Here is a 24904-nt window from a genome sequence, read left to right as displayed (position 1 = left end):
ATATAGATAAAGCCATCACCCCCAACCCCAACAGACATGATTACAACAAGAGGGTGACTAAAGCACATTTGTGTTTTTATGATTACACAAACGTCATAAAGCAAAGCAGCACTAAACAAGGGGGAAAACATGACCAATTTGCCAAATCCCAACAGCAGTCTGATCTCCAAACATGGCCTAGTGGTTGTGGTCATGCCGCACTGAGGTTTTGCGACTGTGTGAACACCACTCCTGTTTTGCTACCTTGTGTCTGCACAGCGGCTACTTATCTCCTCACGCTTGGTCATAGACCTTTGAAAGAAACACTAACAATAATAATAAATTGATAAGCGACAAAAGGTCAAGTCCCACAATTACAGTGGACATGCGCTCTGGGCCTGGGCTGGGAAAGCACAATTACTCAGGACTGCTGGCTACAAATCCATGCCACATGTGACATTTGAAACCTCACACAGGAGTGTCATTGTGGTAAGTGAAGTGTAGGCTTGAAAGTGGCCACAATGAACGCAGCCAGGGACGCGGGTGGTGGAGGGCCTCTCAAATAGTGTCGACACATCCAGAGCCCCATAATAACAAAGCATCCACTGAAAATAGGCCCGACCGGCGGCTCTGTAAACACAACTAGTTATGATCGTGGCTGGAAATGGCCGTGCTGAAAACATGATTACACCTCTGCTTGCATAAATTACGAGGATGTAAAAGATGCCAGTGATGCAAAACCTCAAGAAAAACAAACGTGTCCAGGAATAGAAAGAGCAACTGTATGAATGGCCTGAACTTTGGGAATTCTATTAAGTACAATCCAGCAATAAATTGTGAATTAAACTGAACTGTTGAAAATCTAAAAACATTCCCCTCTCTTAAAAAAAACACCTACCATTAAGATAGGATTAAATCTCCGATGTTTGGTTTGTGATGTGGTGAACATGATGATGAAAGCATACCTACACCATCTCATCTCTATATCTAAATCGTTAACACATCCATTGTGACATGTCACACGCCCAGGCTCTTGCTGTTTCAGTATGAGTGGAGTTCAGTATGAGATCTCTGTGTATTCCCTTTGAGTTCAAATCTGTCACTTAATGACAATAATGGGAACAGCATGTGTTTGTTTTTATGGCTCTCACTGCAGTGGTTATGAAGTAATGGGTTCCGAAGCTTCAAGTAATACTTTCGAACCCACAAGCAATTTTTTTTTCATAACTAGCTGGAAAAAATGAAGGGGAACATGAAGAGATATATCGATAGTAAATCTGTTGACAACACCCACTCCATGGGTTTTTACCAGGCAAAATATTCTGATTGCAGATACTTTCCATTTTAGGGAAAGATCACATGCTAACCTGTGAGCGTCAAGCTACAGAGATGGCAAATGGAATTTTCTCCAAAGGATCAAAAACATATCTGTTGTATTTTCTACAGCTAAACCGCATGTCAACTAGCTTTTTGTACCATACAAAAATCTTAATAATACATTTAAAATATGTTAACATTACCACATATCGTCACTTCTGTTGAATTTGATTGGCCTGTTAACTTGATAAATATATTCTTTAAAAATTATGGCCAAGACAGACACCACATTCGTCACGCTGGATTGCTACAGCCTGTATGTGACAAACATGCATTCATCCATTTCAAACATGCTGGAGTAATTTCCCACCCCACAGACACATTCACAGGATTCTTCCCAGTGCTGTTGGTGAGACCCTGAGGCTGCTGCTGTTGTTGGGGATGGGGTTGTTTTGGTGTGTAGTCAGCATGCCTAGTCTGCCTCCCAACCACACCGAGCCATTGATGAAACTCCAATCATGTCATCGGCCAATCAGCATAGAGCACTCCTCGCCGCCAAGTGCATAGTCTAAGAGAGGTTACCCCACACACATGCTCCTAAGAACTGCGTGATTATCCTACCACGGAGATCCAAACCCCTCATCACTATGGCAACTGCACACACAAGCATGGCTGTCTGGAGCGATACACGCGGACCTCAGTATGGTGGGCTGAAATGACACTTTTTTTTGATAAAACGCTGTGGTTTACTTCTGGATAACACTTGAGACGCCGATTCCACTTTCCCTCTTACTGATGACAAACAGTGAACATAGGAATATTATCTAACTTTACTGTAATCTAGTTACAATCAAAACACAGTCCACAGCCTGAAAGCACCACATGAATAAATAAACTTTAACTTTTATACTATGTAGATTACAAACATAACCCTGTAATTTCTTATTTTAGTGGTGGCATCCCAGTGATAGTGGGAAGAATTTTGGCTTTGAAAAGCAGCTCTCTTACAATAATGACTTTAATCCACTTAACTCTGAGTGCCACTGGTTTTACATTGTCTCACTTTTGTACACATACAGTAGGATCTGGGTCAGCTTAAGTAATGCTGCTATAATATTCAGGGTTGGAAGTCTTCCTTAAAAAATGTAGGTCAAAAGAGAGAGGGAGGGAGAGAGAGAGGGAAGGAGGGGGCTGTACAGCTGCTCTGCCCGATGCAGTTCATGCAGAATAATTCAACAGCACATCGTTCCATTCAAATAAAAACACATTAAAAATGATTGCGGAGACAGAAAAAAAAATGATGAATGGAAGTTCTCCTTCATTCCTTGTGCTGTTGCTTCTACAGCGGGGGAGAAGCAGCACGCCCTCCTCAGATGGGGGCAGATGCAGCTTCAACAGGGCAAGAGTTTGGGTAAGGCAACACTCAGCATCTCTGCATAGTGCTCCTTGAGCACATACACAGAGTACACAAGAAGCCTGCTGGGAATGCTGCATTAAAAATGTATACTGAATAACACGTACACACGTGTACACACACACACACACACACACACACACACACACGCACACGCACACACAACCATGAAGGCTTACATCTGCAACAAGCTCTTGGCCCAGTTGTTGTGGGTGTAGAGCATGTGTGTGTGTGTGTGTGTGTGTGTGTGTGTGTGTGTGTGTGGGGGGTGTAGAGTGTATGTGTGTGTGTGTGTATGACATCCGACAGCAGGTGGCAGCATCTAGGCAGGTGAGATGCTAAGCCTCATTAAAGATGCTCCTTTGCAGACGGGGCCCAAACACATTTCCTCTCCCTCCTCCAACTCCTCCTCTTGACAGCTTGTCTCTCTCTCCCTCCATCTCTCTCTCTCTCTCCTTCTCTCCCTCTGCCACACAGCTAATGGCAGGCCCTTGCAATTATGGCTTGGTTGCCTGACAGGAAAAGTGGATGGCTGGTGGAATTCTGTGGGTTTCTGCACGCTTTGGAGACCTGAGGAAGCAGAGCTGAGGAGGAGGCTTGAGATCAGCTCAGGTCAGAGCGAGAGAGAGAGGGGGAGGATTAGGTGGGTGGTTGTGTGTGTGTGTGTGTGTGTGTGTGTGTGTGTGTGTGTGTGGGGGGGGGGGGGTGTGTGGAGGAGCAGCGAGAGGGGAGGGAGGGAGGGTGGGGTGTGGTGCGGGGTAAGAATCAGGAAACCAGCTCCAAAGAGACTGAAGGAGGAATTACGAAAACAAACAAATATAACCTGGCCCTATCCACTCCAGTGGTGGACTGTCACCTTTACTATCTGCCTGGGGGAGCACTGGCCAAGTAATGAGGGAATTAGTGGTCATGGAAAGAAATAGGATCGTAACAGTAATCAAGTTCAAAAATAATCCTGATTTGAGGAAACGGCATAATATAGAGCAGAATAAACAACAATATGTGACCGCTGGAAACACAGTGCACTTAACAGTCAGAACAGCCCTCGTCTTTTTATCACGGAACAGTGAGCCCAACCATACAAACACAACAGTCAAGAGATCTGGCCAGTTTAAAAAACAATAATGCAAGCCTTGAAAAGAACAGGCAAAACCAAAGGAAACCATTATGGGTATCTTATCACAACAACCATTTGTAAGATTTACAGAGTACAATTCCAAATCTGCTTTGCTGTGTTTTCCAAGAACACGTTTTAGCATTCTGTATTTGGCCTACCCTTAAGCATAAGAAGCAATGTGGCTATTGTATAACATTGTGCTGACTTGACCCCTGATCTCTATTCACACGTGTTCCACAGGCCAGGCTATTAAACCAATACAGAGAGCAATAATGGCTCCCACCCATCCTCTCAGCTTCCGCTGGACGGCTGCTTCCAATGACTCCACTCTGTGCACATGCACCACTGTCACCCTGGCCTTTCAAGTCACAAGTCATTTTGGATCCGTAATCACATTAGCATGTTGCAGTTCAGCACGCGTCCGACAAAGCCACTGACAGCCTCGGAGATTTATGAGGCAAGTACAGTAAGTGGCGGAACTCATTTAAGACTGTATCCGTGTGTGTGTGTGTGTGTGTGTGTGTGTGTGTGTGTGTGTGTGTGTGTGTGTGTGTGTATGCGTCTCCCACCCCAATGAAAAAGCAGGCTAACCCTCAGCTACATCAATCCATCATGTAAGATGCATCAAGCCCTGGAGCTTGCCGTTTGGGTCCATTTGCTTTGATGGGGAAAAAATGGAAAACAGGCGATCAAGGAGGACAGGCCGGCCACAGACAGGTACTGTCTGGCAGAACTGGAGATGTTGAGGCGGATGCAGACACTTTACAGTGGCGAGGCTGGGGGAACAGTTTCCCTTGAGGAAAAAATAGCTAAAAAAAAAAAAAAACAGTAGCCTCCCCAGTCAGAGAAATAAGGCACTTCAGCATGTCCCTTCTGAGCAAAGACCAGAATTATTTTGTTTTAAATCAGCCCGACATGTTAGTGAGACTGTTAGCGTCAACGGGATCCACCCGCTTGCTTTCGCTGAGAGAAATGGGGTCTTTCAAGAGCAGAAGGATGTCAGAAACCACAGTCATATTTTTTTTTCTCCCACACCGCCACCCTAGCCCATCCCCTTTCTCAACACGACGGCTCTCCAGAACAAAGGCGGTGTTCTGCTGGCGGCCAAGGCCGGGTGGCCGGTCAGCAGTGAGCCGAGTAAACACGCCGACTACTCCATCTAGTGTCTGCCCTACAGACCCTCGCCGATGACTCATGCTGAAGAGAGGGAGGGGAGGGATGGGGAAGAGGACTCGATGGAAATGCAAGCAAGAGCGTCTTCTCAAAGAAGTGTTTCACTCAACTCAGTCAGAACCACAAAGTCTTGGCTTTCTATAGCAGCCAGAATTAAATTCAAATCCCTCACTCTGGCCTATAGGACACTTGCTGGATCTGCACCTTGCTACAGTATCTTAATTATATGATCCAGCTCTATGTTCACGACTCCCCCACTGACTGATGAGTCTGCTGCGTCGGCCTTCCACCAACACTAAGAGGTCACAGTCAGGAATCGTTTCTTCTATGATGCCTTGTTGGTGGAATGAATCACCTAATGCTCTTTGTTCTAGCAATAGTTTTGGGATCTTCAGAAAGTGCCTAAAGACTAACAAAGTCATTCTCCTTACAAAGTCTCGATTTGAATATGTTTACTGTAATTCATATTCTGTTCAAATTGACTTCTAAAATTGGCATTTTTTATTTAGGCTACATGATTTTACTTTAAACTACTAAATTTAATATTACCGGTAATGTAATGTTTATTGATGTCATTGTAAGTTGCTTTGGACATTGTGTCTGCTAAGAACTATAAACATCTACTGAGACCTCCTAGAGATGTGTATTTTCACATCTCCTGTCTGTATTTTCTTTTTCAAGATAAAGATTAAAAACACACAAAAAAAAATTCTGCACAAGTTTTGGCAGCCCTGTGGAAATGAGAGATTTAGTTGACTTTTCAAGTGAGAAAAGTAGATATAGCCTCTGCAATAAATCTTTTGTTGTGAACAACTCCAGTTTAGCATGAGATTACAAGCCCAGAATCGAGTCCTGCCACTATCATATCTCATTATTTCCATCATCCCCAGCATCAGCTGGCAGACTGATCCTGGATCAAAGCTGCCATGTGTCTCAGTGTGTGTTTGCCAGTGTGGGCAGCTGGCGGCCGGCGCTGGAATGAGAGGGCCGATGGCACTGGGGCTGGATGTGGGGAACGGCTGGATGTGGGCAGTGCTGGGCCCGGCCTCACAGGCCCCCTTTCCCTAGTACGCCCCTGCCCCTGTTCCAGCACCTGCTGCAGATCAAAGGCCACTGGCTCACTTTAAAACATCCGGGAGGTGGGCCAACACACGCCGCATGCAGCCACCGCCACCACCTGCACCTGGACCCAGGCTCAGCTGGGCAACTGACACGTCTGACACATGGAGATGTCTCAATTCATGGTTGCATACTCATAAATGCAAATATACCACACACACCCACACACACACACACATTCCACAACAAAGTATGCTTATGTTGTACACAGACACAGACACACACACACACACACACACACAAACACACATAGAGGACACAAATATAACAGGAAGGATTTCATGAAGCAAAAATGTAAATAATCACTGAGTCAGTCTGGCAGGAGTAAATGAGCTTTGTTGTTATTGGGCCCGGGGAGTGTGGAGAGACAGACAGGGCTGCTGAAGTGGGAGACGTGGGAACTGAATGAGACCGCAGGGGCACACAGGGACAGGGACGAGGACCCTAGGAGGCTGTCTGAGCCGCGGGGCGCACACAGATCACTCACGTACCTCTGCTTGTTCTGCGGCAGCGACCTGGAATCCACGGCGAACATCTTCGACACAAACACAATAACCGGGGCCGCGTCTTCGTTGGAGCACTCCAGGAAGGCTTTTCAAGGAGGACGATGAGAAGAGAGAAAGAAGGAAAAAAAAAAGAAGACGGTGAAGAAATCAAACAGAATGAGAAACCACGGCATTCTCCGAGCTTTCGATTAGGTATGCGCAGGCGGCAAACATTTCGCCTTCACGGCTGTTTTTGTGACTGTAGCCCAGCATGAGCACTGGACAGTGGAGGGGAATATCAATGTGAGACCGCGCGCACATGGAGGTGAATCTGTAATAAACCCAAATGAATGTCGCAAAGAGGGGAAATAATACATTTGATGCCAGTTCAAATAGAACACGGGCTCTGCTGCCAACAATGCAGCCTGCAGCCAGCTAACATGAGCCACGGGGTGCTGCCTGAACACTAAGCAGGGTGAGAGGAGAGGGGACTGGGGAAAAACAAATGGGAGTCGGGGGGGTGAGAGAAGCCTCTGGTGGATGAATCTGGAGTGCTTTGGAAAGACGCAGCGCCTGCCAATATCGCAACTTATGGCCAGATTCCGAAGTTGCCTCGGTGGATGGAATTTCGCATGGGGGTCTAATGAAATAGAAAGGCTAAAGGAAACATAAATACCGTCATAAAAGTCCAACATGACACGAGGCCTACTCCATGAGACCATGATAGCGCTGGTCTCATGCCCCCCAACCCCCCCGCTCCCATCCCCAAACTCTCTCTCCAGAAAAAGATCAAACAACCTCTCTCACACAGGTGCTGGATACCAATCCAACCTCCTGCTGGGGCAGCCAATGAAAATCACTCTGCGTGAATTCTATGACAATGCACTCCGACTACATTTTTGCATCAACAGTGCTGAGTTAATTAAAGCTATACGCACATACGCATCTGTGATGTGGATATTCACTTAGAGATGAACTGGCTCTGAGTGTAAGAAATTAATTACTGGTAAATGATATTGCATCTCATCATGTGCATGACAATAAACTTCACCCTTGAACCTTGACCCTTAAAGTTGAATAGCTTTGGGGGCTGACCTCTCTTGAGCTCCTGGGTCTGTTCGGGCAGCGAGTCGAAGCGGCGCGCTCCCACGCTCATCAGCTTCTCCACGCGCTCGGCCGCCATGTCCAGGGGGCTGGGCAGCTTTTCACACACCATGGCTGCGGGGCATCGCTGTTAAGGAGCTTCAACCAGGAGCCACGGCCAACACACTTACCGCCGAAACGACAGGACACATGAGCAGTCGGAAACAAAATAACATGGACACAGCAAGCTGCGTTAAATTATGATTATGACCATACCAGCATTTCCATACATAAAAACACACACACACACACAGACACACACACACACACAGACACACACACACACAGACACACATACATAAAATGCATTTTGGATTGGATTTAATGGTAACAAAAAGAAAGTGCAATGACTAGCAGGCATTGGCCACATATGGAACAGCTTAATGAAGTGACTCATGTGAGAGGAAGGATACAGAGCACCGCCTGGGACAGTGGCAGCCACTGGCTGCAGATCGCGCTCAGGAGCACTTTGGGGTCCGAGTGGCGGAGGTCACGGGCGGCCACCTTCACCCCTAGAGAGGTCACCACCTTCTCCACCTTTTCCTTGTCTCTGTGGACACAGTGAGATCGTCAGGTGTGGTGACAGCGCCCCAGAAGAAAAAAAAAAAACAAATGAGGCTTTGAGTGACATATTACTGGCCATTTATAGCGCACCTTCTTGTGATGACAGCGTCGTACAAACTCCAGATGTTGTCAAGGACAAGCTGTACGAAAAGAGCCTTTTTCCCTTTGGACTGTGAAGGGAGACGGAGAAGAAAAAAGCCGTCAATGTCCAGCAGCTGTTCAAACAGACTCAGTCAACATACATCATATTACAGGGGTACGTACGAAACCCAGGAAAAGTGATATCTTGTGTGTGTCAATAAAAAGACAAACGCCAATCACACAGAGCCTTCCAGAACCACATATGTGCAAAAGCCAAAGCCCACAGTCTGCCATTTCGACTTCTGTCAGGAGGCTGGACATTAATTGCCAATGGAAAATGGCTGGCATTTCTAGAGCCAGCACTTCTGTAGTCAGTCACGCGTTCCTAAAGCTCTTTACCAGTAAAATCTTATTCACCCCGCTCACAGCTGAGGCAGCCTATTCAAGAGCAGTGTTTGGGAGTGTTTGAGGTTGCGCGCATTGCGGAAAGACACCCTGACATGAGGTCAGGGCAAACTAGGGTCTTACTGGGAGCCCACTGATTACTGGTTCTGCATTCAACCTCTTCATTTGAAGCTGCCTACTGCCAGCACAAAAATATCTCTCTAGGTTGCTCATCCACGCAACTCAACTGACATACTGAAAATCAATGGGAGTGTGAGGGGGTCAAGTGTACAGGCGTACAGGCGTAAAGGCTGCCGACCGTGTTGATTGATTGGTCTTGAGGAGACGTGACATCTGACAACCTTGCTCGCCGGTCATTACTGTACAGTTCTAACAGGCGTGCAAATGTGGTTGTGTTTATCCTGCAGAGTTCTGTCTGGAAACTCATTTGTGTCTCTGACACCCACTGAAATCGAATACACAATGAAACCTACCAATGCATGTGAGAAAGCTCATTATAACTCTGGATCCATTACAAAACACAAGAATTATATATATATATATATATATATATATATATATATATATATATATATATATATATATATATATATATATATATATACTAAAATATATAAACAATGACAAAATAAAGGTGCCAACATATCCATTACAGGGAAGTGTTAATGCAGATATTCGGCCATGCAAGAAGCAGCACATCAAGGTCGATTATATCTAGTTTGGGCTGGCCGTCTGAGATACAGTAGGAAATGCCCCTCCTGTCAGAAAGTAACAGCAGCAAGAGAGCGCTCCTACCTAAGCTGCTGTATGGGGGCTCAGACTGTGGGGGTGGGTGGGTGCAGCGGAGCGGTGGAGAAAGGTGTGTGTGTGTGTGTGTGTGTGCATGTGTGTGTGTGTGTGTGTGTGTGTGTGTGTGTGTGTGTGTGTGTGTGTGTGTGTGTGTGTGTGTGTGTGTGTGTGCATGTATGTATGTATGTGTGTGCGCGCGCGCGCGTGTGTGTGTGTGGGCGCCCGCCCACCCGCAGGCATCTTCCCACTCAGTGAAGAGGCCGGTGAGTGTGTAAAGAGGAGTCCACTTCCATAGTGAAGTCGGCGTTACTTTACATTCATTACGGCCGTAGATGGCACTTGAAGCAGTGAGCCAGCATCAGCGGCAGAGCCAAACCACTCGAGATTGCCAGCACAGCGGGGGGACCTGGGCGCAGCCAGCTCCTCTCTGATAGGCTGTGGGTTACAAAGCCATCCACTTCCACGGCACACACCACTTCAAACTCACCAGGATGGGGACCATAAAGAGGTAAAAACGCCAACCTGACTCCAACTGGGTGAACTTCAGAGTATTACAGACGTAGGTGTACCACTGTTATGCCTACACGCTTAAAACACTTCCCTGGTGCCTTTATGTTGCCATACTATATCAATGTAGGGTCAATGTCATTGTTGTGGATAATAAGTAAGTATAAGTATAAGTTTGTATACTCTTTTGATCCTGTGAGGGAAATTTGGCCTCTGCAGTTATCCCAATCCATGTATTAGTGAAACACAAACAGCACACAGTGAACACACAGTGAGGTGAAGCACACACTAACCTGGAGCAGTGAGCTGCTTGCTACAGCGGCACTCGGGGAGCAGTGAGGGGTTAGGAGCCTTGCTCAAGGGCACTTCAGCCGTGGATGTGGGCATAGCAGAGCAGTGCTCAACCACTTCCCCCGCCCACATTTTTCCTACTGGTCGGGGATCGAACCGGCAACCCTTCGGCCTGAAGCCCTAACCAGTAGCCCGTGGCTGCCCCACTAATACCAAATGACCCTCGAGTTAGTTAATAGAACAATACTGTTTACGATGAGGCATTACACCATTTAGCCATTTACCTGAGCTCCCTTCATGATCCTCTTGGCTTTGAGATTGAGGTAGTAGTCTCCCCACAGTGTCTTGAGCAGCACATCGGAGCGGATGCCCATTTTCTGACTGTACATCTGGGCAAACTGATGGATGCTAAAACAGAAAGCAAAGATATGTGCGTCACCACCCCAACACCATTATCTTAGACCTGGTCAGCGTGATCTCTCGTCGGACTGAATCATGCCTTAACCCACACAAATGTCTACCCAGCGGCGGCCTTCTAAACTTCGGCTCCAGGCTACCGCCATGTGTTCATTAGTGCTTACTGGAGACGATAACGAGGCAAGAATTAACTCTGACCACCTCCTCGAGCGCGGCTGCTCAGTTAGCGGTGCCACTGACTCATGTGTGTGCGTGGGAGGCGAGAGGAGACATGTCTGCCACCTCCACGCTGCCAAGACCACATTCATCAAAACGTCTACCATTCATACCAAAGCTGTCATCAGGCAAAGCCACTGAATGGCCCTTGGAGACAGAAAAAAAAAATCCTCAAGACTTTTTGAAGTCTTCTCTACTTTTAGCAGGATCGCTAGTCTCCCAAGGGGGGGGGGGGGGGGTGTTGGGGAGGGGGAGAGGAGGAGGGGAGCAGGTAAATTGTCTTGGATGTATGACATTACTCGTAACTTAATTGCCATATTTATAGTCTTGCTGTAATCAAAATGACAGAGACAGGCTTTTATAAAAAATTAGATCTCTTTGTTCTTCCCATCCATGTGTCATCTTCATAGTCTACCTAGAATGGGCCCGCACACAGACGGTGCAGTAGAGAAGCCTGCCTCTCTCTCTCTCTCTGTCTGTCTGTCTGTCTCTCTCTCTGTCTCTCTCTCTGTCTCTCTCTCTGTCTCTCTCTCTGTCTCTCTCTCTGTCTCTCTCTCTGTCGGTCATTATGCAAGCCCCTCTCCAGCTCCAGCCAGCTAAATGAGCCGCTCCGGCTGCCTCGCGCTGACCTCGATTGAAGCAGCCCAGCCCGCCGCTCCTCCGCTCCGCTGGTTAAAATAAAACGCTGCCCTCGTGTACCATACACAGGCTCGCTGCTTAAAAAGTTTTTAGTTACTTAGACAAAAATGGAGTCCATTAGTGTCCTCTGCTTGTGCGTGTCCATCCATAAGGGCTTTTATCTGTCTGTTAGTGGAAATGCTTAATTGTACTTGAAAATGAAGAGGAGGGAAACGAAAGTGCCAAATTCACTTGATGATAAATAACAGAGAAAGCATAGCACTACCCTCAGCTCTGAGTACCATCTTCAAATCCAACACTAAAAGGGTAATACTAAAAGTGCTACAATATTTTGGTAAGGACTTTAGTCTCTGCCATCGTGTGTGCTTTTTCACCTTCATTAGTAAATGTAACAAAGCTCTTGTGCACAAATAAGCATAGTATTACCACATCTGGCGCTACAGATACACCTACATTTAAACTAAATCTATAACAATAAGATCAGAGTTTCAACCTGGCATCTCTTTGCCAAGAGCTCCACCTTGTGGATCTTTTGGAAATGACTACACCATGCACAGAACTGAAGATAATATTTCACAATCAGTATCAAGTAGGGAGGGAGAACACACCTATTCCTGATGAATGCCTGCATATCCGGTTGTTAAGTCATGATGCAATAATGTGCAGATCATTCTTTTTTTTGGTCCAACTGCTCTCAAAGCCGCTCATTCTCCATGGACAGTAAAATAAACATTTGTCTTTTTTTTCAGAGTAGCCTTTAAGACAATTGTCATCCTATTACTCACTTGTTGCCTCAACCTGATAAAATCCTATTTTTCTTAGAGGCCTGGACCTTAGCCTTGATTATATCATCTGGCTGCACAGGTCCAGTAATTATTCTATTAGAGGTAAGTGATTTAGCTTTACCCTCACTAAAATGAAGGTGACTGAATGTGGTAAATGTTTTTGGACGAAAAAGCTGTGAGGCCCGCGATGTCGAACTTAACAACCGGATACACCCAGATGTGTAAGGAAGTACATACCAGAAGCCCCATCCATCTATGGCGCTGGCAAACACCACGTTGCCTTGGTCAGGGGAGAAGTAGAGATGCGAGTCATCCGTCTCCTCCAGGCCGGCGCTCCAGTCGTACACCTGCTCCCCGCTGCTGTTCTCATTGACCGCAGGCTGCTGGGCCTGGGCTTGGGCCTCCGCCTCCTTCTCCGCTCGCTCCTCCAGCACTTTGGACGTGAAAAGGGATCCGGTCACAGCGTTGACCTGGAGCGTGGAAGAACACAAGAAGCCGTTGAGAGGTTACTGATGGGCGATTACGTTTCAAGTAGTGGGCTGACTCAGATGGGGAAACAAGCAATTCCGACCTGTTCCAATATTTTCTTCAGATGTGTGTGGGCTTCTTGTGCGGAGAGTTTCAACTCCACAATGAGTCTGTCAATTTTATTGATCACTAGAACAGGGCGGATGTTTTCCAGCCAAGCTTGCCGTAAAACTACTTGAGTCTGCAAAAGAGAAAATCGGGGGAGAAGTCAGAGATTAAAGTATATAACACTATTGCAATCCATTTTACTTTTATTTCACTTTACTTCACCAAAACAAAAATGACCTATGGTGTTAAACACAATGGTACATCCTGATATATATATATATATATATATATATATATATATATATATATATATATATATATATATATATATATATATATATATATATTACATACAGTTAAGAACAAAATTATTCATTTAATAATAATCATTTAATTCAATATTCATTTAATGCTGATTTTCTCTTTACCAATATGTTCTGACTGAAAATGACACTGTCACATGCCAAAAGTTTGTAAGACAATGTGGGAGAAACATGGAATTTAAAAAAGAAGAGTTAATCTTTTTTTAACATTTTTGTGAAAATGAAAAATTATTTATACCCTTTTTAAATAATCAATGGAAACATCTTTATTTTCATTCACAACTCTCAAAATGGTTCTTACAACATCTACCAAGCCTCTCCATGTCTCCACAATGATTCTAGACCACACCTTTTTAACAGCAATCCGGGTTTTCAGTCAGGAACGATTATTTGCCATCACTCTGGCCTTGCGCTCACTTTTTTGACGGATTGAGGTCTGGACTCTGGCTCTTGTTCTCATTTAACCATTTCTTGCCTTGTTTGGCTGTATGTTTTGGATCATTGTGTGGTTTAATGGTCCAATGATGCCCATTGGGGCAGGTCTCTCGGCAGACTGCCTGATCTTTTCCACCAAAAATCTCAATGTAGCCCCTTGTTTTAGTGTTACCGTTTACTTTGAGAAGGGAACAGATTGGGAACAGATAATCTGTTCCCACCAACGAGAAACAACAGATGAGAAAACTTTGGATTGGCCTGAGCATACCGGTGGCAGAGCTAGACGTCGTTCGTCTGAGGAGCGGAATGGTCTGGAGGTAGCATATGTCTGTATGAGGACATTCAAGTAGGTGGGAGTAGAACCGGAGACTACTTTGTAGGCAAGCGTTAGAGCCTTGAATTTGATGCGGGCCGCCATAGGTAGCCAGTGTAGCTGGATGAGCAGCGGGGTAACATTGCCCTTTTGGGTTGGTTGTAGACTAGGCCCGCCGCCGCATTCTGGATCATCTAAAGGGGTTTCACTGTGCAGGCTTTCAGTACTGCATGGTTAATGCAAAACTATTACAAGATAGATCAGTCCTTAAATGTTAAAAGTTATATTGGTAAACTATGATAATGAGCAGTATTCCCAGGCACAAAACAGCAGGGTGGGTGTTGGAGGGAGATATTGCATCGTGAGGTGTTGAGTATGCAGAGGTTCATATTGGGATTTTGTGATAAATTATCATTATTATTGACAACTAGCTGATTTAATTTAAGAGTTGTGGTGAAAGACTTTAGCACTGCAGCAATGGCAAACTTAAAATAATGAATAAAAGAGGGAATTGACTAAACTAAAGCAACCATCAAGATTATTCTTTTATACTTTCCTACAGCTGGAAGGATCATTGGTGCTTCACTCCCTCCCCTGAAGGACATTTACACCACCCACCTCACCCGCAAGGCGACCAAAATTGTGAGTGATGCATCACCCCGCCACAATCTGAATTTTATTTCTCAAAGAAGGCTGAATCTGTGCCGGTTTAATCTGCCCTACCACAGACCACAATCAGTAAGTGTCTAATACCTGAGGACACTTAAAATTGGTAAAATATGTCTTGTCCTTCCACTGCATCCACCACCATTTCGAATCTGTGCCGGTTGGCTCCATCACAAAGCATCCACCACCACTTCGATCACTGCCGTGGACACCTCCGAGGAGAAGTCCACATGACCCGGGGAGTCAATCAAGTTGATGAGGTATTCATTGTCGCCTAGACAGCCACAATAACACAAGCAAGCCTAAGTCAAAGGTTATCCATATAAAGTAGCACGACTAACCTACTGACCGTTAACAGAAATAACTTACCAGAAGCATATTGTAATGAAATAGCACTGGACTTCATGGTTATCCCCCTGATCTGCTCATCCTCTCTGCTGTCCATGTACCTTAGCTGATTGTAAAATAAATACATTTTAAACAATCACGGAGTATGCTGCAGAAAAATACTTTACTGGACCTCTCTAAATTGGCAATCAAATGGAATGTGTGCAGTCATACATCTCCATCAAACAAAATTACCTTTCCTGCCAGGCGGCTTGATATGATACCATTGCTAGCAACCAAACAATCTGCCAAAGTAGTTTTTCCTGTAAAGAGAGTGCATGGAGTTAACTTAAATCTTTCAGGCTTCTAAATAGGTGCATTCTTACATTTTAGACACATTCAGACTCTTATTCCACTTACCATGATCTACGTGAGCTAAGATGCAAATGTTTCTTATGTTGGCAGTTTTCTTCTGCAACTGAATTATTTTTTCCAAAATCGTATGCCCCATTGTTCACTAACGTCACCTGAAAATCAAAACCACAGAATCAAGAAATCTACACCCACCCCTTACAAATTACTGACATTCATTACTATCATAGTCTGTAACTAAAGTTAACAAGTTGTCAACACAAATCCGGGTTTAACCATGCTTAATCCCAGAGCATGGATGTAATGAGCATTTCACACGACATTAAAGTATTGTTAATTTACTTTCTCCCCAACTTGTAGAATATGACCTGTCAGGCAGGCAGGCAGCAGCAAGCAGCATGACAATCAAGATAACATTGACGCTAGTTGTCAAATAGGCTAACTGGTTAGCTAACAAAACAATGCTAAGTCATTTTAATCAGCGTTAAACTTCACCAAACTCTCCAGATGTTAGACAGGTAAAGCAGTGCATGGCTGAACATGTACAGTAACAATTTAATACAATATTATAAAAACTATGTGTCAGGTACGGACAGAACAACCAAACTCACGTTGTTTTCGCTTCCCAGGAAGTGACGGTATACATGAACTTTAGCCTGTGCACGTCACACACAGCGTTTCCTAGAAACAGGCTATCCAAACGTTCCACGGTTGCTAAGTAACATAGTGCTTCTATAAGAACTCTGGCAGAGTCAAAACTTCAGTGACAGTAGGTTGGAAGGGGCAGAAGTCAGAAAAAAATTACTTCTTTTATTTAAGAAGTTAAGGAAATGACACGGCGTTGTATTTGTCAACTCTGCAGCTGTGGGTAAGATTTTAAACGATGTGCTGTTATTTGTGGCCCAGAAAATGATTTTGTTGAATAACTAACAGGATGATAAATAATTAGTGATGGTGTGTTGATGTGGTAACACAATCTCAAAGTAGGCTAACCCATCGATAACTTACCATTCTCATGACAATAAACGTGGAAAGGCGTGGAAATGTAACTAGTGCAATTTAATATACTTTAAATAGGCCTAGTGTTTGTGTGTGTATTTCACCCAATTGATAATTTACTTGCTTGTTGGTGCAGCTTATAGGGAGACTTACTTGATGTTTGTTTGTTTATGGTTCTTAGCAGACGCTTTTGTACAAAGCCCCTCACAATTACATCATAAACATTACATTAACATTAAAATGATCAGATAATAGTCAAGTCATATGGTCTTAAATAACAACTATTAATGGAGTAAATAGAATAATTGTCGTACCTGTACTCAAAACCTTCCAGCTGCTCAGAAATATGAGAGTTTCTGACCATAAGCTTAGGCTACTGAGCATGCCTGGTTTTGGAGTGGCCTATAGCTAGCTAGCCTATGTACTACTCGCTGGATGCCCATTTATTGGCCTACCACACCTTGTTTGATAAGTACACACAGGGAGAATGCCACTGGTTAGTAATAGCAACTGTACCTACTAACAACAGCTATTTATAGCAAGCAAATAATTGCTCCACAGTGGATTGTCAAAATGACTACAAATGCATTTAGAAATGCAAACTGTTTGGTCATGTTTGAGAGACACTACTTGAGGACTTGGTATTTTAATTTATTTTAATTATAGTTATACTTTTGAGTTTGCCTAGATACTTTAGTAAAGACAATATGTTTCTTTTATTTTACATTTGTTGAATCATTGTCATTCTATTACCACATACCGAATCACATACTGTACTGGCACTTTGTATTGCAGATTGTAACTGTTTGCAAAACCATTTATTTAACTACATTTTAAACTAAACTTTTTTTTTCAGACGCCACCGTTGCCCCCATCCACCTACTGCACTGCACTATGGGAAGGGGAATAAAGTGTGTGTCATCACCGAATACACAGAGAAGTACCCTTCCTATGGCAATCAGCATCCGACTCAAAGCCTGAAACCTAAACGGGACTTTGAGGGTAACAAGGGGAAAATGGATGGAACCACCACATTCAAGTAATCTTGAAAAGCTGGATTTTATTGTGCAATCATAAAATCCCTGTGTGTGTGTGTGTGTGTGTGTGTTTATGTGTGTGATTTCATTAGTTTGTTATTTTCAGGACGGATTATATTCCATATGAAGTTCTCCCGCGCCCTGGTCGGCAGAAGGCTGAGTACAAGCCCAAACCTGGTGAGATAGACATGGGAACCACCTACAACCAAGACTTCCCCTGCTATGAAGTGAAATCAGTCCCTCCTACCAAGCCCAAACAAAGATCTCATGTGGCATCGGGTAAATTGGACACTGTGCCCACTTACAAAGGTAACTTCAGCAAGTTACATTTTATTGGGTTTAGCATGTCACACCTGGTTGACTGGCTTTGGTATCTGCTGATATTTCAGAGCTCATCTATTTACTGTTCACTGTTTACTTCTGTTTACTCTCATTGTGTTGTAAATATGTTGACACTATGGAACTCATGAGAAGGTCAGACTGAGTATTCCAGTTGGTCTCAATGGCAGTTGCTCAGTCAGCTCAGCTAGTTCAGTCAAGGAAGTATTCAATCTGGTCAACCTCATTTTACACATTCAGATTAGATTTCTATACAACCGACAGACTCAGAGTTTTATTACACCCTGTTATTGGCAAACTCTCATATACTATAATAAAAACAATGAATGCATGGCACAGAGTTCTATGACACTAAATACTTTACTTATTATACCTATACTTACTTGTATGAGAAGAGTTCATAGTAAAATACAACACGTAGATCGTACTCCATACAAGACACTTCACATCATATCATAAACTGACTGGTCACAGAGCTGTGTTATGTTATGTAATCAACATATATTTACATTGGACTCTGTAGGTAGTAGGTACCATATGTAACAAACAAACTTGAATTCAATAGATATGTTTTCTGCTTTTGTATTAGCCAGTTTTTTTTTATGTTTTATCAAAATGTTCTGCCTATCATTTCAAAATTAAGTAGTAAAACTGACAATTTCATTAAGTCTTAAATTATACTGTTAATTCCTTTTGGTAATCCTCTTAGGGTGATGACAGCTTTTTCTGATTCAATTAAAAATGTGAAATGTTCTTCTACAGAGGATTTCCGCCAGTGGGAATTGTCAAAGAGGGAGCTCCGAAAGCCAGATGTGACGTATCATCCTCCCTCAGCCAAATTTGGGAACTTCACCACATTTCAGGATGACTTTGCTCCGAGGGGCCTGGTGCCACGAAAGAGCTTCAAGCCCTCCAACCAGCCCAAGCTGTCTGACGTGCCCTTTGACGGGGTTACCAGTAACCAGCAGGCCTACGTTGCCCACGCGCTGGAGCCTCGTTTCTACAGGCCACCCAAGGTGTACCAGCGCAGCAGTGAGCCTCTGCAGGGCCTCACCTCCCACAAGCAGGACTTCCAGGGCCTGCCCGGTGCCATCACCAAGAGCTGCAAGCCCGAGAACCCCAAGGCCGCCTCGGACAGCCCCTTCCAGAGCAGCACAGAGTTCCGCGACCGCTTCCAGCAGTGGCCAGTCGCCATGCCCCCACGCCACAAGACCCTGGAGTATGTGGCTCCCACCGCCTCAATGGACTTGAGCACCACCACCAACACGTATTACACCAGGCACAACATCCAGCCCTATGTGTCGGCAAAGCCCTTCGCTCGGCCTGCCCAGTCCTCCGTGCCCTTCCAAAGCATCACCACCATGAAGGAGGACTTCAAGCCATGGGGGTCGTGCAAGCAGGACATCATCAAGAAGCCCGAGGAGCTGCACAAGGCCACTGGCAAGATGGAGGATCTGACCACCTTCAGGGCCCATTTTACCCAGCATGCACTGCAGCCAAACATCAGCTTCAAGCCGCCCAACGCAGCCATGCAGAGGGACGTGCCCATGGAGGATGGGACCATGTACAGCACCGAGTTCACCCCGAAGAAGATCAACGTATGTCCAGCCAGCTTCGGCAACCCTCCGGGTTACACGCTTGAGGACAACGATGAGCGCGGCCACAAGTTTTTCCGCAAGATTCCCTCTCAGGAAGGAGTTAAGATGGTCCAAACCCAGGAGGCAGTGGCCGTCAGCTAAAGATGCTCCAAACCCAGGAGGCAGTGGCAGTCAACTAAAAAAGGTGACCACAATGGTGACACCATGAGGCTCATTAAAACAACTAATTTTGCTTCTTCCAAATGTTTTGTGTGAGAGATTCAGAAATATTTTACTCGGTATAAAGGAAAGGTAATGATGCATTGTGGAAATATAAGAATAATCAGTAGATGCACATCTGATAGCAGAATTGACATGTTGATTACTTCTGACATATATTGACTTTTAACATATTTCATGAGATTAAGATAGTCTAATCTGTCAGCCCCAAATCACTGCTATTTGATAACATGACACTGACGAATCAATGTGCACTTTTTCAACATGTATTGCCATCACACAGAATTATGTACTTGAAATGTTTCCACTTTTGAAAGTGAAGTTTATAATTGTGGGTGGTTCCATAAACAAGGCTTAGAAGCAAACGGTATTATACCATTAAATGTATATGATTTTCATTAACAGTTATCAGTTGCCAAATCATATGAAAATCTACATGTAGTTAAATGAAGAATCAAATAAGTTGACATAAATTAATGGCACTTAACTTTTTTAACACAATAAGGAATTTAAATAAATCTATTGAAAATTGTTTTATTTTCTCAGGTCATTAGCAGTTGTGATTAGCTGTAAGCGTATGCTGTAATTGTATCCATGTTATCTTCTCCAACAGGTACTATGTAAAACACATTATAAGGGCAGTATCCATGTTGACTGGTGGTGTGTATGTAAGATGAGTTGTGTATTTAATACATTTAAACATTTGTGAATGTATTAAATCCATGCGTATACAATTAAAGAAACATATATGACATTAATAAACCACATCAACAAGTGCTATATGCAGGGTTTGTACTATAATCTTCAACACAGGCCTGGCCAAAAATATTACAACCTGTACATTTTTTACAAATATCTTTATACCCATATTTGGTATATAGTAACATCCCTAATTATGTGTCCAAAAGTCTTGGAAAGTTTCTTTTGTTTTCTTCAACCTAAGTTAGGATTCACTAAAGGACACTACAGTATGTTCTGCTGTGTCCACAGAGCTATTTCCCACACAGGCTTGACCATTAGTATACTACAATTGCTCCTTTGGCCTTAAGCCCCTTTTGTGGTGCAGTCCACTAATAGTTCACCAAGCCCTTTGGTCAGGAATGAAACCGTTAAAACTGCTGTCACTTGGTAGGGAAGATTCTAATGATATGGTGGTACCATAAAATATTATGAATTAAAAAAACTGAATTATGACTTCAGATCATTCCAAACTTGTCTATTAATGTGCAATGCCAAAAGGGGACATCTTTTGTCATTTTTTCTGTTACAAACATTGCTGCGGGTGCAAGAGAACTCATTGCAGGTAAACCTAAGTGCAAAATAGAAGGGTTTTTTTTTTAGTGCTTTACAGGATGTCTGTTTTGAGGGACTAAGATTACTTTAATTGCAAATTAATACCAATAGAAATTATCCAATGCAGAACACAAGGTGTCTTAACAACCAGGATGTTTTTGACAAATACTCTTCAGTTAAGGGCTTTTAAGGCTGTGTACATGTCAAGTTCTCTGTATGCATATTTGAAAAAGTGAACATATCCCAATATTTTTGGCCATGACTGCACAATACAGATAACTAATTCATTCACTAAATCAAAGGGTAAGAAAATAAAGTAAACAAAACAAATCTACACTCAATTTACACAATATTGCACTTAAAACACAATATTTACAAGACATATTTTACAATGCAGCACACTGGTACAACACAGTAGAAAACAAATCTAAAAGATCCACTTGGCTTTAAGAAGCACTGTAACTACTACTACTACTACTACTACTACTACCTCACTGGTTACCTCTCAACAAATTGATGGGGGACTGAAAAAATGTACATATATCCTTTCTGAGTCCAACAAGAACACATCCCTTCGTAAGTATTCTCATAAGGACTTAACCGTATCCTGTCAAAAGACCTCCACATATAAAAATAAATAAATATTTCCCCTGCAATTGCCAAGTTTTTCTTAAAGGTCCGTTGATCACATTTGGATATTCATCATTCAACCAAGTGATGTTTTCATATTCACAGCAGTGTCTTCGTGCCTTATATTTGTACCCACTTAACTCCCTTCACACAAGTGAATGGTCCTATAGGATTCTGATCTAAATCCAGACCAGGTTTAGATACAACTACAGATGCATTTGTTATAAATACAAATAATACACACAGAATATTAATGTACCACTACTGAGAGATTGTTGTCAAAACATTGTTATGGTAATTGCTTCTTACAAAAGAATGGAGTAAATAGACAAAAAAATGTTTATCTTCTTCTGGTAATTGCTGGCCAGCTGATCCAGTTTTACTAAGACTGCAGGACAATTTTTTGTGGAGATGTTGTGGCAGAGCTGTGGTCAGAAGCACATTAAGTCAATATTTAAAAAAAAAAAAAAAAAAAAAAAAAAAAAGGTCACTCAGTCTGAGGATCCGAATGCGTCCAAGCCACATAAAGATGTCCAAAACATCCTCTTCAAGAATTCAGTCAAGTCGCAGGGGACTTGTTTTTGTTTTGTTTTGTTTTGTTTTGTTTAAACGTTCCCATCTTTTCAGGTGTGTCTTTCCAGGCCAGCAGCTGAATATTCTAGAAGCATTTTGACTTAAAAGTCTCAAGGTCTCAGTAGTGAACACTAGATGGGGTGTGTGTCCACAGAACAGGACTCGCAGCATCTCTGTCTGTACAGCTCCACCAGACACAGCTGAAGACGTTTCACTACCGCACAGTAATGGGTGGTATCCTTGCATTCACCTAAACATAAAGAAATAAAAGGGTCACAGACAGATCATCACATGTGCTTCAACTAAACTAATAGGCATTTCATACAGGTACTGACAGTGCACAGTTACTTATGACAGAGGGGTGGTGCCACACCAATCCACTGCCAATGGGTCTCAATGGCCAGTTGCAATGCCAGACATTATATTATAAAACCATGTGCGGGGCAATTTACCAGTTTCAGGTTTTATAGGGTATTTCTCCACTTGAAAACAAGTAAAAGGACTCGAGTGACACTTAAAGTGCTTCACAGGACAACATGAAAGGAGCTTGGCTGAAGAGGCACCAGCACAAAGGCTACTCCACACAGACACATGGTGGGCATGCCAGATATGCCCTTATTAAAAGCTGTGAGGGGACGCACACGTGTGTGAGTGAGAGAGAGAGAGAGTGTGTGTGTGTGTGTGTGTGTGTGTGAGTGAGAGAGAGTGTGTGTGTGTGTGTGTATATGGTGGGAAACAGAACAGGATCTTACTGCTGCAGGACGTGATGTTGCAGTGTTGCCAGGAGATGGGGCGCCGTTGCCAGGTGCACTGCTGGTCGGCCAGGGTCTTGTTGGTCTGGCGGTGGACACACTCCACGCGGCGCGACTGGAACCCGCTGCCACAGGCCACCGTGCACAGTCGCCAGGGCCACACCCTCCAGTGGACATCGCACGCATCTGACGAGCAGTTTTGCGCCGACACCGGCCTAATAGGAAAGAGAGGCGGCAGTCAGACATCAGTCACTACAAGTCAAAACAAACATCTAAATCATCTCCCTGACAGAAAGAAGTTTCTACAAGGAATGCAAACATCTATGTGTCATTCAAACGAGGAAAGTGAGAATGTCAAGTCAGTTCTGAAAAAGTCAGTGGGTTGTTTTGTTTTGTTTGGGGAAATGCTGCAGGGCAACCGATGTGATCTCCATTTCAGATTGACTCCGAGCCCACGGCAACGGGAGTGCATGGGCCACGGCACGGAATGCATTAGAGAGCCTCTAGATGCGCGTGGTGTCCAATGTGAGGGGTATCGGATTTCTCACTGCAGCAACGCCCTGCACAAATCAATACTTTCTCCACGCCGAGCAGCCGTGCTGCATAGAGAATGTGTTTGGCGGCTGTGGGATCCAGGTCAGCACCTGTCTTTGGGATCACACGATGTTCTGGGGCTGGCTGAGCTGTTCAGATGCTTGCACATCACTGTTCGGCTCTGAGTGGCCACGCCTGGGCCCAGGCATCGCCCTGTACACTGCAAAAGCAAAAGCACAAAGACATTCAAAGCTTTTAAAACACACCACTGGGGTTGGTTTTATGATTGTTTGACTGAACTACAACCTACAATTCAAAGATCTGTTATCCCTAATATTTCTCCAACAGAGACATTAGAATGAAACCAGTAATTTCCGCAGGGACTCAACAATACATGAACAACATTCAATCAATTAATTAATCAATCAATCAATCAATCAATTAGTCACAACAAACTAGAACGGAGGAGCACTGTGATTTACCTGACCCCATGGGCTGGTCACCCACTCAGCGCAGGTGTCAGTGGCGCAGTCCTCTCGGTCCACAGGCCGAGCAGACGCCACGCAGCTGGACGGGGGCAGAATGCGCACCGTTCCCACAGCCTCCACCTGCTGACACGACACCTGCCTCTGCCTGAAGCCACGTCCACAGGTGGAAGAGCACCTGGACCAGACAGTGGCCACCCAACTGCAAAAAGATACCAATGAAAACACACAAATACCTTTATGTGGCAATATAGGATTGCATACTGTATACAGTAAGTTCATGCAAAATGCTCCACAGTAATCATGCCAGACTTAAATGCTGAACTCACTCCTTCACTGAAAGTAAGCAGAGGTCCAAAAGTAATTTCTCTGTATGGCTAACATGTGCAAACTAAACACATTCTTGTGCAAGATGACTTGTGAAACTCCGTATCCGCCATGACAGACATGTTATTTTTTCAAAATGGTATTTTTACTGCTAGTCACCGGAGGCCGGCCCAAAGCACACGTTCTATCTCGAACATTAAGGGTGTCAGTTCTCATATGAGGTCCTGAGTTATGGGATAGAGCAGGTTTTGGGATTGGTCAGGCGAACAGGGGCAGCAACAAAGACCCGCTTTGTGTGAGGATCCCCTGTTGATAGTTCGGAGAAGACACTAAGCAGTTTTGCAGACTGAGTTGATCTTTTTGATTAATGGTAGAGCCAGTGTGCATGGCAATAATCAGATGATGTTTTTGGCATGGGCAGGGACGACAAATGAAAAATGTTTTTTTTTTTTCCATGCTCTGAGTTTTCATATTTTCATAAAAGCAACCAGTCAAAAAAAAGAAGTGTGCTAAACTCCAGTGCCCTGTTGAGAAGTGCTCCGACCTTCGTGAATAGGTAGACATGATCCAGCTCTGCTCTCTCTGCTTTCTGCTTATTGGCCTCAGCTACCAATCAAGGCAACTGATATTGATGAGCTGTGACATTCAGATGGTACAGCGCACCG

General features: G+C 44.0%; 3 protein-coding genes across 4 annotated transcripts in view; 1 reads left to right on the top strand and 2 right to left on the bottom strand.

Annotated features, from left to right (window-relative positions):
* Positions 1-16145, bottom strand: part of efl1 (elongation factor like GTPase 1) — a 64614-nt gene extending 48469 nt beyond the window's left edge. Inside the window, 13 exon segments of the mRNA XM_048263235.1 lie at positions 6611-6710; positions 7700-7822; positions 8161-8297; positions 8402-8481; positions 10669-10792; positions 12679-12911; positions 13013-13150; positions 14842-14850; positions 14940-15028; positions 15124-15208; positions 15337-15404; positions 15502-15608; positions 16065-16145. Of these exon segments, the coding sequence (XP_048119192.1) occupies positions 6611-6710; positions 7700-7822; positions 8161-8297; positions 8402-8481; positions 10669-10792; positions 12679-12911; positions 13013-13150; positions 14842-14850; positions 14940-15028; positions 15124-15208; positions 15337-15404; positions 15502-15592 (1277 nt within the window). The 5' untranslated portion in view covers positions 15593-15608; positions 16065-16145.
* A 55-nt stretch (positions 16146-16200) lies between these two features.
* On the top strand, positions 16201-19669 carry saxo2 (stabilizer of axonemal microtubules 2). Of its 2 annotated transcripts, none has more exons than XM_048262928.1 (4): positions 16201-16321; positions 17309-17491; positions 17596-17798; positions 18591-19669. In XM_048262928.1, exons 1-4 carry the CDS (start codon positions 16284-16286, stop codon positions 19565-19567), a joined length of 1401 nt encoding a protein of 466 aa, XP_048118885.1. In that variant the 5' UTR covers positions 16201-16283; the 3' UTR covers positions 19568-19669. The 2 variants fall into 2 exon arrangements, with proteins under 2 accessions (XP_048118885.1, XP_048118886.1); XM_048262929.1 differs by having other exon boundaries at positions 16226-16317.
* Positions 19670-22029: 2360 nt separating this feature from the next.
* Positions 22030-24904, bottom strand: part of adamtsl3 (ADAMTS-like 3) — a 106324-nt gene continuing 103449 nt past the window's right edge. The window contains exons 28-31 of the mRNA XM_048262925.1: positions 23910-24114; positions 23538-23647; positions 22894-23108; positions 22030-22391 (exon numbers count right to left, since the gene is read on the bottom strand). Of these exons, the coding sequence (XP_048118882.1) occupies positions 22273-22391; positions 22894-23108; positions 23538-23647; positions 23910-24114 (649 nt within the window). The 3' untranslated portion in view covers positions 22030-22272. The remainder of the gene's footprint in view (positions 22392-22893; positions 23109-23537; positions 23648-23909; positions 24115-24904) is intronic.

Source organism: Alosa alosa, chromosome 14 (assembly GCF_017589495.1).
Source record: "Alosa alosa isolate M-15738 ecotype Scorff River chromosome 14, AALO_Geno_1.1, whole genome shotgun sequence".
Lineage (NCBI taxonomy): Eukaryota > Metazoa > Chordata > Actinopteri > Clupeiformes > Clupeidae > Alosa > Alosa alosa.
This window is presented reverse-complemented; position numbering and strand designations above follow the sequence as displayed.

What these genes read in the sequence shown, in the direction of transcription:
- saxo2 (XM_048262928.1), top strand. Translation starts at nt 16,284, where the DNA reads ATGACACGGCGTTGTATTTGTCAACTCTGCAGCTGTGG. An exon ending in TGTCAACTCTGCAGCTGTGG is followed by an intron (nt 16,322 to 17,308) that starts GTAAGATTTTAA and finishes TTTTTTTTTCAG; the next exon opens with ACGCCACCGTTGCCCCCATC. An exon ending in CACTGTGCCCACTTACAAAG is followed by an intron (nt 17,799 to 18,590) that starts GTAACTTCAGCA and finishes GTTCTTCTACAG; the next exon opens with AGGATTTCCGCCAGTGGGAA.